At 47.3% G+C, this 12381-nt stretch overlaps 1 protein-coding gene across 2 annotated transcripts in view; it reads left to right on the top strand.

Moving 5' to 3' along the window:
* spn-E (tudor domain containing 9 protein spindle E) overlaps window positions 1-12381 on the top strand; it is a 134870-nt gene that overhangs the window by 96269 nt on the left and 26220 nt on the right. For both annotated transcript variants that reach the window (XM_077665305.1, XM_077665306.1), the window contains 2 exons: window positions 3484-3615; window positions 8141-8284. In XM_077665305.1, the coding sequence (XP_077521431.1) occupies window positions 3484-3615; window positions 8141-8284 (276 nt within the window). The remainder of the gene's footprint in view (window positions 1-3483; window positions 3616-8140; window positions 8285-12381) is intronic.

Here is a 12381-nt window from a genome sequence, read left to right as displayed (position 1 = left end):
TGCACCCGGCAGATATTGCAATGGTGTTCGGGGCCTTTCACAAGAGTGGTCACAGATTCCAACTCCGAGTACGCACTCGGACGCGCGCATATATGCATGGGCTTTGGCGAGGTATTAGTTGAGCGCAATACGAGAGCGTATGGTCTTCATTGCGTTCTGTGCAATGGAAGGGCGGATATGGTTTGAGAAACGCTTGATTGACACACTGCTCGATGCATCTCTGCACGCGCATATATGTGGCCACACAGCTGTCACTTACGCAGCCGATCTAGGAGAGTGCTAATTCTGTCGTCGCCAACTGTTGTGCAGCTTGACGCTTGGGCCTTCTGCCACAAATGCTTAAAATATCGGAGAAGAACCATACGCATGCATCTGCTCATGTTTGGCTCATTAAAGAGAGAAAAAGAATTTCCCAGCGCGGATTATCATGCATGCACACGTGGTACGTGAGGCACCGACACGCAAGGCCGCATTGTATAGCGCCTGTCATTCGAGTGCCAGTCCTCTGCGGTAAAGCTGTAGCATTACAGATACGATGCTCAGCTACATTTGTACAGTACATCCGCTTGCTTTGGATGAACGTTCAATCAGCTGATCGCTTTTGTCGAGATTATGCGTGCATTCCTTGCCGGCAGCAAAAACCGGCGGCCGCCAGACTACAGTTGAATGGAACATATCCTGATTCTTTTCTGATTACAGCCCTCAGGAGTTCACGAACGTAGAAATCGCAACGACCACAGCGCAGAGTCAATCACCATGCAGGGCCAATCGCATGCGATCATACCAGTCATACTTACTGCGTAGTAAACAAACGTGATAATCTGAGAGGACGGTCTGTCGTCTAATGAGCAATGCACGGGCAGCTTTTCCCCCTCTGATGTGATATCAACTGAAAGACATTAGGTTGCGATTGCTCACCGCATGCTTTTGAGGATAGCACACTGTGAACCGAAGGCACATGCTAGCGTTGTCGTCGCCGATGTGTACGGGTGCGAGCACGATCCGCTGTTTGTTCTGCAGTCTGCGGCAGCCCTCAATAACTTCAGGCCATCGTTTTTGATCTCAAGCTTCTGCTGTACGCGTGCGTAGCAATGAGACGCAGCAGAACGCGAAGCTATGGAGAGCATCTGCCCTCCATGATCTGTGTAGCTTGCCGCCGTGATTGCCAGGAAGCTGGTTCTGGTGGCCGCCAGGCCATATGACCATGATGCACTTTCCTGTCTGGGGCAAACTTGCTGGCAGCCAGCGGGCTGCCCGAACGCGGTAAATTGAAGAGGCCCGGTATAATCTCATGGCAGGTGATGGCGCATTTCTGTTTTGTTTTGCTAGATTTGGTGTATGTGCCCAGGTATTTGTGCACTTTCATTGTTCTTGCACATTTAGAGGATATCATAATTTGCTAGTTTTAATTATGCAGTGATAGTTTTTTATTATTCTACCTACTTCATACACCAGCAAAACTTTATATTAGGAGTGTGCGAATATTGAAATTTTCGAATACGAATAAGAAGAAAAAATGGCTTCGAATATCGAATATCTGGTCAGCACAAAAAATAAATTCAGAGCAAACATTGTTGCTCATATTTTTTTCAAAATAGCGTATGGACTTTGCAACTGAAATAAACAAAACTAGACTTCCTGAGCACTGTATAAAAAAAAAAAGATGTGCGCAGAAAGTATACTACTTAATTGAACAGCATAACAGTATCCAACCTGTGATGCGGTCAGAAAAAATGAAATCCATAACATGACAAGACTGGAAACAAAAATAACATGATGGCTAGTAAAACCTCATTAATTCGGAGTTCAAAGAAATCACAGAAATGCCCGGGTTATTCGAAGGTCGATTTATAAAAGGCCCCGCGGCCCTGAAAAAAAAAATACCGAAAATGCGGTAGTCTTATGAGGCGGCTGTATCGTGCAGACACCTGTAATCCCGTGACGAGCACAGAGTTTCAGCGTGCTGGAAGACATCGTGAACGTAAGCGAGTTGGGAACGCACATTGACGTCGGAATGGCGAGACTGCTTCTAAAAAGAAAAAAAAAATGACCAGCAACGCATCAGTCAGCGTCTGGAAGCGGCACGGTGCTGAGGTTGGACTAGTGGCGAATGCGTGGGCCGACAGTTGCCATTGCCACGGGCGAGTGCCGAAGCTCAGAAAGCAAAACTACGCGGCCAGGGTATTTTTTTTACCTAATGACAGGGGCCCTCCAAACGCCGTTACGCCCACTTAAGAGATTTTTACAGGATCGCTTGCCCCACTGTGACACCTCGACTCTCCCCTTCGGGAGCCTCACACGAAATCCCGCAAGTAGGCTTTCCCGCATAGCGTAGTTGACCAAAACAAGATGGCGGTGGTCACGCTCAGAGAGTTAAGGTGACAGAACAAATGCAACGGGTGTGGGCATTAATTAGGTAACATATTACGAATACATATATTACGCTTTCGCGTTGCAATTGTTAGAAGCGGCTCGTCCCCCATCTTGTTCGCAGCACGTGTGGTATGTAGGAAAGCCAACTTGCGGAATTGCGCACGAGGTCAAGCCTAGCGGCATCGGAATGCGATCGGTCCACGCGATAAACGATGGAGAAGAAAGAGAACAGGGCCTTTATATTGTTTTCCTGGAACTTTAAACTCTATATACAGATAATTTGCAAAGATATTGGGCTTTCGCCACAATCAAATTTATGAAAGTCTGCACAGTATACGATCGCTGCCAAGTATTCGGGAATTTTCGAATATTCGGAAATTCACGAATATCATTTCTCGAATATGAATATGAACCGAAATGAAACATATTCGATTCGCATTCGAAATTTCGAATATTCGCACACCCCTACTTTATATGTACTGGTACACTTCCACATTCCAGTGCTCGCACACAGCCTTCCAGTCCACTGCCTCTTCTCTCCTCTGGCCCCGCCATGGCCCATCTGGCTCGCAGATGGGCTATGCCGCATGAAAACGGCCCATATTTTTTTTTTTTACCATGTAGCTTTGATTACAATGGCAGTTATGAAAGCCTGAAAAGTGATGTGAACACCAGCAATGGCAAGCTACAAATCTGACCCTAAATGAGGAGCTTAACTGTGATTGTTATGAAGGTAATTATTAGACTTCAGTCAACTTGTTAATGTGTCTCAGCTGCTTTTTGATGGCCACCATAGGGGACAGTCGTGTGGCAAAGAAACGCTCAGCTCAAAGAAAGCCTATTTTTAAAAATTACTAACAGTCTGTGGCGCACCCGATATAACCATATGTGAAATGTAGGTAATTATTAGACTTCAGTTAACTTATTAATTAATGCGTCTGAGCGGTTTTCTGATGGCCGCCATAGGGGACAATAGTGTGGCGAAGAAAACGCTCAACTCAAAAAAACTTATTTTTCATAATTACTAACAGTCTTTGACGCACCTGGTATAACCATATGTGAAAGGCAGGGGAACAGTTATTTTCATTGTTATCTTTTTCCTTTTTTTAGGTGTATTCAGTAGTTGACAACGTTGTTCGAGTGCATCTGGTTGTGCCTGACGGGCCGGTCCAGGTCAACGTCAACGACGAACTTGTGAACCGTGGTCTCGCCGACTACTGTGAAGAGAGCTTCGTGTCCAAGGTATGAGCGTATGGTGCACGGAGCATCACCTCCCTCTTCTGTTTCCTTAATGGCAGTGGTCGGCTGCGGTGAGCTGGAGAGGGATGTGTTTCTGAAAACTGACCACAGAGGGCGCTACATGCAGCATTGCAGTACGAGGGGGATCTTGTTCAATGTAGTCTAATCACGTGCACCCTCCAACTCTTGGTACCACTGCAGGGATCTAAGATTTTCTGAGATTTGAGAACGGTCAAGGTATGCTCAGTTTTCTTAAAGGGGTAGTCTACTGTGAGACGCGCAAGTGTAAATGTAATGGCATATTCATTTATATCTCCCTGTGATGGAAGTAATTGAAAGGAATTTAGTATTGATTTTGAAATTCTGGGTTACACATGCTCAGCCCTGTACAGGAACTGCCCGCCATAAAAAGGGCTGGTGGAGCTCTTTATTGGCAGACATGACGCTGTGCAGAGTTATTTTGAATAGGGATGAAGGCAGGCACATGCGCATATGGTGACAGAAATCGGTGCACAACTGGCCGCAATGCAGTTTGGCGGATGGTTCAAAACGGTGCTCCTTACATGGACCACTTATGCCTAGTGGCATGCTGTCTGTACGAGGCAGCTCTCGCCTGGCCTGCTTTTCCACTGGGTTCACTGCCGATGGCATTGCGGGAAGCTGTTGTTGTCTGTCCATCTTAAAGTTCAGTTATTATGCTACTGGTTGACTGGCGACAAGGTTAAGTCTTTCATGTACGATGGCTCGTTACAAAGTGTTTTGCGCTGCTGCTGTGGTGCTAAGCACAATGTTAGGACTAGCAACATCGTGCCAGTCAAATGCTATCATCCTCTTTTGCTGGGCATGCCAGTGGGTGGCCTACCGCTGCAGCAATGCACTCTACCAGCATGGGTGCATTGGTTTTGCATAACGGGCAAACCTGACAATGTTTGTCTTCTCTGGTGCCAGCATGTGGTATAAGCACCACTACATAATGGCAAAGCCATAGTCTGAACAGAACATGTCGCCATCACGAGTGGTACAATGTCCATGTGTCTCAAAACAGCGTCGAAGTCTCGGAGGAGCTGTATTTCTGGGTCCGTATGTTTTGTGCTTAACCCCTTCAGGCCCTGTGTATGCAGTTGTGTACATGGCAAACGCAGCATTTCCTAGGGTGTGCTACGCCTAGCTGCAGTTTCTTGGTTTCGGGCAAATTTAGCATCTGTTCATATCACAAATAGCGTGCGAACACAGCAGTAATATACACAGTCAAAGTAATGAGCTTGGTAGCGCCTTCACTCGGATTGTTAGGCCAACAGGCTTTGCAACCAGTAATATTTCATTTACCAAATTTCTGTAGTCGCCTGCATATCGGAAATATAAATTGATTTCATAATCCACGATCCTACGGACATTTTATGAAACAGTTTTTGATGTATGATGTTTCAGTTTTAAACTGGGGGTGTGCGAATATTCGAAGTTTCGAATACAGATCGAATATGTTTGATATTCGATTCGTATTCGTATTCGAAAATTGATATTCGTGAATTTCCAAATATTCAAAAATTCCCGAATACTCGCCAGCGGTCGTATATTGCGCATACTTTCATAAATTCGATTGTGCCAAAACCACAGTATCTGGGCAGATTAGCCGATAATCGAGTTAAAAATTCCAGGAAAACAAAACAGAGGTCCTATCCGTTTCCTTCACCGCCGTTATCACTCGGACCGACCGCATCCCGACGCCGCACGGCTTCACCTCGTGAGAATTTCCCCAAGTGGGCTTTCTCACATATCACCCGTGCTGCGAACAAGATGGCCGATGGCCCGCTTCGAGCAATCGCAACGGGAAATCGAGCTTTTTTTTTTAAATCCTTAGGTAACACGTTACATATTTAATGCCCACATCCGAACAATGCGTCCTGTCGCCTTCATATCTCCCGAGCGTGACTTCCGCCATCCCGTTTTGTAAACTGGCTGCGTAGTTTCGGTTTCTAAGCTTCACCGCTGTCCCGCGGCAACTTCAAATTCGCCGATAGTGCAATCCCAGCTCCGCGCGGCTTATTTCTTTTTCCTTTTTAGAAACTGCCTCGCCTCTCCGACACCAGTGTGTGTTCCCCGGCCCCTTGCTTGCATTTGTGTTGTTCTTCCAGCATTCCAAAACAGGTGGCTCGTCACGGGCTTACAGGTGTTCGGGTGATGGAGCCGCCTCATAAGGCCTTACTGCATTTTCAGCATTTTCGGCGGCATTTTTTTTTTTTCTAGGGGGGCCGCGGGAATTTTATTCACAGAGGCCTTCAGATGAACCAGGCATTTCTTCCGGTGCCTTGAACTTCGAATGAATGAGGTTTAATACAGTAGAATCTCGTTACAACGAACTTCACGGGACCGCCGAATTTAAATCGTTATTTTGAAATATCGTAGTACTGAAAGACCATTATTTTCATGCCAGCAATGCATCACAAGAACTAAAATTACGTACCTTTGCAGCAGATTTACGTGTTCGTAAGTAAATTATAAACGATAACACTGGGCACAGTTTAAATACAATTTATTGCTTGAAGAAGTCTGTTATCTTCTTCTGGCGAGTAGACGACAAGCGCTGCAGGACGAGCGCCTCCACATCCTCGACCTTCCTGTGCACGTCATCGGGGACATCTTTGCAGCGCCCGAGGAATGATCGGGTCTTCTCTAGAAAGACTAGGACATCCGAGCCGGAAACAATCTCTTCCTCTTCGTGCGCTGATCCAGTGTCGGCATCGTCTTCATCGCTACTACATTCTTGCTCACGCACTTGATTCACGATGTCTTCGGTGGTGAGCTCCGCGGATGTAGCCGCCGCGCTGTCGCTATCCACATAATTCGAAAGTCGCTGTCCACATAAGTCGCTGTCCACGGTAGTTGCCCAGCCGCAGACGTTTTCTTGAGGGAGCCAGCTGCGACTCTCGAAGTAGTTTTATGATCTTGTCCCGATCTTTGAGCATCGTTGCCATTGTTGACGGTGTAATGTCAAGCTCCCTGCACAAGTCCGCTTGCTTTTTTCCAGCAGCTGCGACAGAATGTCCGCTTTTTCTTTAAGCGAAAACTGGCGTCGCTTCTTTTTAACGCGGGGGCCAGGAGAACTCATTGTCAGCAAAGCTAATGCACAACACAATCACAGCGCCGATAACTTTGCAGATCCTAACGTTCGCTGTCGACGTGGTGACACTGCGCTGAATAGGCTTAAGACTACTGCGCAGTATGTGACCACACGCTGGATGGATGATAATGGCCTTACCCTTTGTATCGGGCGGCAGCTTGCGCCACCTAGCCTATATTCATTCAACGCGACACTCGCGTGATGGCGATACCGCTGGGGCTGTATCCGTTGCAACGAGTTCCCCAGCGCATAGCTGATGCTTCGGATGATGATGACAGGTGTCAGCTTCAGGGATTTGGTACGGAACTTCGACGGAACTTCGTAATAACGAAGCGTCTAGCAACGAATGCGAGATTAAATTACATACGCTATTCTGAAATATTCGGTAATTTGAAATTCATAGTACTGAAAGTTCTTACATTGAAAGTATAGGCATTTTGGCGGGGTTTTAAAAAAAATTCGTAAATCTGAAAATTTCGTTAATCTGATGTTCGTAGTAACGAGATTTTACTGTAGTCATCATGTTATGTTTTTGTTGCCAGTCTTGTCATTTTATGGATTGTTTTGCATGACCTCATTATAGTTTGGATACTGTTATGCTGTCTAATCAAGTAGTATACATTTCTGTGCACGACATGTTTTTTTATATGGTACTGAGGCAGTCTAGTTTTGTTTATTTTAGTTGCAAGGACCATACACTATTTTGAAAAAAGTAAGGGCAACAATGCTTGCTTGCTCATCGTTTTCTTAAATTTTTTGTGTAGTGAACAGATATTCGATATTCGATTCGATGTTGGAAGCCATTTTTTCTTCATATTCGTATTAGATTCGTATTCAAAAATTTAGATATTCGCACACCCCTATTTTAAACATTGCGACACTTTTTACGAATGTTAGTACATTTGTAAAAAATTACCCGTTGGAGTTCTGTACTGGAAAACAAACAGATTGGCTTTCTCGGGGACTGGATATATATTTTTTTTAATCTGATACTGTAAGTTCCATCAGGGACTGTAACTCGAAGGGCTGTGAATAATACAACCAGATGTAGTGCACATATTGGTAAGCAAAACAACTTGAACAATAACATGTGGCAAAAATAGTTACAAAATCGGTTAGAGAATTCAAGATGAGGTACAAATAATAGGCTTCATACATGGTGACAAGTATACCAAAAGCAGAAAATGTAAGCAGAAAATTATTTGCTTTCATAGGAATAAAGAGTGCCGCCTGAGAGGGTTGACGTGTTGTGACATGAGCGCATGCGGGCCTAGTCAACGGTGGCATGCCTTGCTGGCAACGTGGTCTCAGTTACAAGCGTTGCTCTCTGTGAGAGTTTCTCGAGTGGATTTTCCAGGGCAATGGTGTCAGAGGTTTCCCGACGAGTGACGAGGCCTTCTTTGTCTTCAGAAAAACCACCAACTGCGTGAGCGGGTGGAGTCTTACTACCAGTCGGTGCTAACGGAGCCCTACGACCCATCCCTCAGAGATATAGAGGACGAGCTGGACTTCACCAAGCTGGACATCGGGCTGCCACAGGCCTCGACACGCAAGGTGGGCTATGACAGTACCGTATTTACACGACTGTAAGTCGACTCGAATCTAAGTTGACCCCCCACATCACATTTCAGGAAAAAAGAAAAAAAACCTTGGGAGGTCGTTTATGCTTGGCCTTTTCAAAAAACAACGCGATAGCACTATCCTGCAGCCTCTGCTTATCGCCAGCCGCTATCGGCTGCAGCTCGCGGGCGCACCCGTGGGCACATTTCAAAACAAAAATGTATTAGTTATTGGACTACTGTAGAAACCGGACTATAGGTCGGACCGCAATATAGGTTGACCCCCTAACGAACCAATTCAAAAAATGAAAAAAAAAAAATCTTTTTCAGTGGAAAAAGTACCAAAAGACACCCTTACCTTGAAACAAATGTGACTCAGCAGGTTGCACAATGGTAACAGTATTTATTTTCATTAAAATGCTGCTCGTATGTACACCCGGCCTATTTTGTAAGAGTATCGTATGCCCATCGACCCGCGTGTTTGTTTCTGGCACACAGAAATACGGCGCCGTAGAGTAAAGCCCTTCCTCTTCATGAATCGCTGCACCCTGGATGGTGAGCCCTTGAATTGTGCCCTCGTGAGTCTAGAGGCACGCGCGATTTCTACCGCATTCATGCGGATGCATTCGGCAGTTACAGGCAGTGATCTTGCACGCAGAGCAACCTTTCCTTCCAATTCTGGATACGCTGCGGTCCGCCCACGAAGTGATGTTTTCCTCTGGTTGCTGCAAGTTGTAATACACGGCTTCTGCCTCTGCCAGTACTGAATGCTCTTTTCGGATACTCCAGATTCGTGCTGTGCCGCCAGGTTGCTCTGAGCTTCCGCGTACTCAATCGTGTTTTTCTTGCAGGCAGCGGCGGTGAGTTGCTGTCGGGCTTTGCTCATTTTGAAACAATATGTGAAAAAGCAGCCTTTAACCAAAATAGCTTCGCAACAACGGAAACGCAGAATGGCGGTGCGAGAGCGTTGCTAATGTCGCCGCGCCGCGCTGCTGCTGATGGCGATGGTGATGGAGGCTTTTGACTTCAGCCGCCCATTGTTGCAAGACTTCCATAGTTTTTCCGCCAATGACCGATATATGAGACGGGGGTTGACTTTTCGCGATGGTTTTTTGAAAAAAAGTTCAACCTATATTCTGGTTTTTACAGTACATGTCCACACTTGCGCCATCGTCCTCATTAGCGCTGCCGTCGTGAATGCTGTTGCAGTCCCACAGCTCGTCGTTCTAACATCATCGTGCAGCGAAATCCCGCACTTCGCAAACAGCCACATCACGACATCGCGTGATCGCGTGCATTAGCTGAAAACTTTTCTCGCTACAGGTGCCACACCTCTATCACCCGTTGCGAACGTCGAACTTGCAGCCCGGCGTGCATTTGCTCGTTTTTTTCGGCGTAAGGAATGACATTCATCTTAAATGTGGCCGTGAACGAGTGCCGGTCGCTTACCGGACCCGGAGCACAAAGCACTACATTAAAAACTTGCGAAATGCGGCCGGCAGTAGTCAAGTGCGTCAGAGCCAAAGAGAAACTATGCGTGAGCGGCGTCGGCTCTTTTGTCAGCTACCAACACTCCCCGGTGCCGCTGCGGTTCCGAGTGGCAGTGCCACCACGATTAGAATAGCGCCCCTTCCATCAACTATCGACGCTCCCTTGAGCATCGAGTACGCAGTTGAAAGTAAACAAAAAAGAAAAATTGGGCGACGCCTATTAAGAGTAGGTTACGAATGTGTTACCGGGCCACCGCCTCTTAACAGCAACCGCAATCTGCTGCCATGTGGGGGGAGTGGGCTGATGCTGGTTTGCTGCTTATCGACAGCCACCATCGGCCACCTCGTGGTGGGGATGCCAGTTCTGCGCTTTGAAATAGCAGCTGCTCAAGGCCAGCACCAAGAGCGATGCGACGGAGCCGCTCAGAAAAAAATGCAACCTCACTGTAGCATGCCTGGTGCGATGCTTTGGTTTTGATTTTAAGTCGACTCCCCCCCCCCCACTTCGGATTTTCAATTTGTTTTGAAAAACAGGTCGACTTACAATCGTGGTGTAAATGCGGCAGTTTCTTGGCTGTTTCTCTTCCACCCAGTATTCCCGTTATTTTCTTAATATTCTCTTTGGTCGCTGTGTCTCTTTAGGGGTGTGTAGCTTGTTTCGGTGTCCCTTCTGTGACAAGCCAGTTAGAAAAATTTCACACCAGGCACGTGAAATAAAACGCAGACAACTGCTTTCAAGATGGAGACCTCCACATCTCAAGATAGCTCTGGCTAGCTCTGGAGTGATAATGATCATTTCATAAGCATGAGTGTTTGTGTTATTTTTTTGTGCTCCCGTGCCCCCTTATGTAATGCTTCACCCAGGGCCTTTAAGGGTATGCAGTCGAGCCCACTTATAACGGCCCCACTTGAGACGAACTTTCGACTATAACGAACGAGATGTGCACGACCGTGAAAACAAAATATGCATTGTTTCACTGGCACCAAATCACATGTATAACGGACATCATTAAGCCCTGCTTATTGGTTACAGCTAACGGACGGTGTAAACCCAGCGCCGCGACGCGAGATAACCTGCCTCCGACCCCTTTGTGTGGCCGACACACGGGGTTTTCCCGAGCCTCATCGTAGGCGAACTGCCGGCCCCATTTCGTGCCGCTCTCAAATGAGCTACCCTTTCCCGCCGACGCGCCTTCCAGCATCGCCCTCCCGCCCCTCCTCGCAACTCCGCTCCCCTCTCCTCACTCTTGCAAATCTGCGCATGGCCTCCGCGATCAACTGCGCTGCTGCCAGTGCTGATCGCGGAGGCCACGTCCGTGAAGCAGGCCTTCCGTGGGAGCCAAGAGGTGGCTGCACAGACGCTTACGGACACCCCTCATTGGTCTCTCCGTTGCCACTGTGCATCTGTATCTTTAGCTTGATTGGCTTGATTGCCACCTGTGCGCGTTGCACGTCTACCCCATTGCGCGCCTTTGTCACTCTTGTTACGTTCCGGATGTTTCGATGGCTTCGTACAAATCTCGGGCCGTGGTTGTAATTGAGGATGGCGAACGGGAACACTATGCCCATTTCCATTGTAATCAGAGGTAGAGATGATGAAAGCGGCCTGGGCGGAAGTAACGGCTACTGGCGAGCGGAACTGCTTCCGCTAGGCTGGCTTCGTCGACACAGTGTCTGTTGCTGGGCCTGATGCTTCGGAAGATGACCAGCCCAGCGGCGATTTGTGGCAGCGCGTTGTCAACTCCAACATGGGGGACCATGACAGTGGTTGGAATAATTTTATTTCTGTCGATGACGACGCTGACACCACGGAACCGTGCACGGACGAGGGCATCGTTTCTGGAGTGCAGGACGAGAGTGATGAGTAGGAATCAGATGAGGATGAAAGTTCGGAGCCAGCACCCATAAGCGCGCCTTTAGCAATGAACTACATAGCCTCAGACAGCTTGTCTATGCCAAGGGCATCGGCGATAGCACACTTCTGCTTTAAATAAACTGGAAACCTCCCTCATCGGATCTGCGCTGCAGAAACGGACGTCCATCACGGACTTTTTTGCAAAGAAAATATTTTGTGTTTTGACAAGCAACTGTCTTTAAAGCTGTGGTCCACTTACTACGAACTTCGGGATATACCGTATTTATTCGAATCTAGGCCGATAGTTTTTTCAAAAAAACGAGATGTAGAACTCTTATGTCGGCTTAGATTCGAGGATTTCGTTTCGAGGTTTCGTATTCGTAAAATACGAATAAATGTAGCACGCAGGTGGCGCCCTCACAAAACGCCAACGAAAGACAGCACTGTAGCCGTTGCTATCCGTAGCCGTTGCTATCCGTAGCCGATACTGATCAAAGCACACATGAGCACTGGCTGCCATTTTGGCCTTGTTCTGTTCTCGTGCGGTGGCGTGAGCACATTCGCAGCAGTGAAGTTTTCGTGCGTAGTTTTTATCACCAACACCATGGCACCAAACAGGCGGTACCATTATAGTGCCGCCTTCAAGCGGAAAGTTATAGTTGCTGCAGAGCAGTCGTCAAATCTTCAAGCCGGGCGGGACTTCGGCAGCTTTTTTTTTTCAACGGTCCCTCTCGGGGCCATCAATCA

Source organism: Amblyomma americanum, chromosome 5 (assembly GCF_052857255.1).
Source record: "Amblyomma americanum isolate KBUSLIRL-KWMA chromosome 5, ASM5285725v1, whole genome shotgun sequence".
Taxonomy (NCBI): domain Eukaryota; kingdom Metazoa; phylum Arthropoda; class Arachnida; order Ixodida; family Ixodidae; genus Amblyomma; species Amblyomma americanum.
The sequence above is the reverse complement of the archived record's forward strand: the minus strand, read 5'-3'. Positions and strand labels throughout refer to the sequence as shown.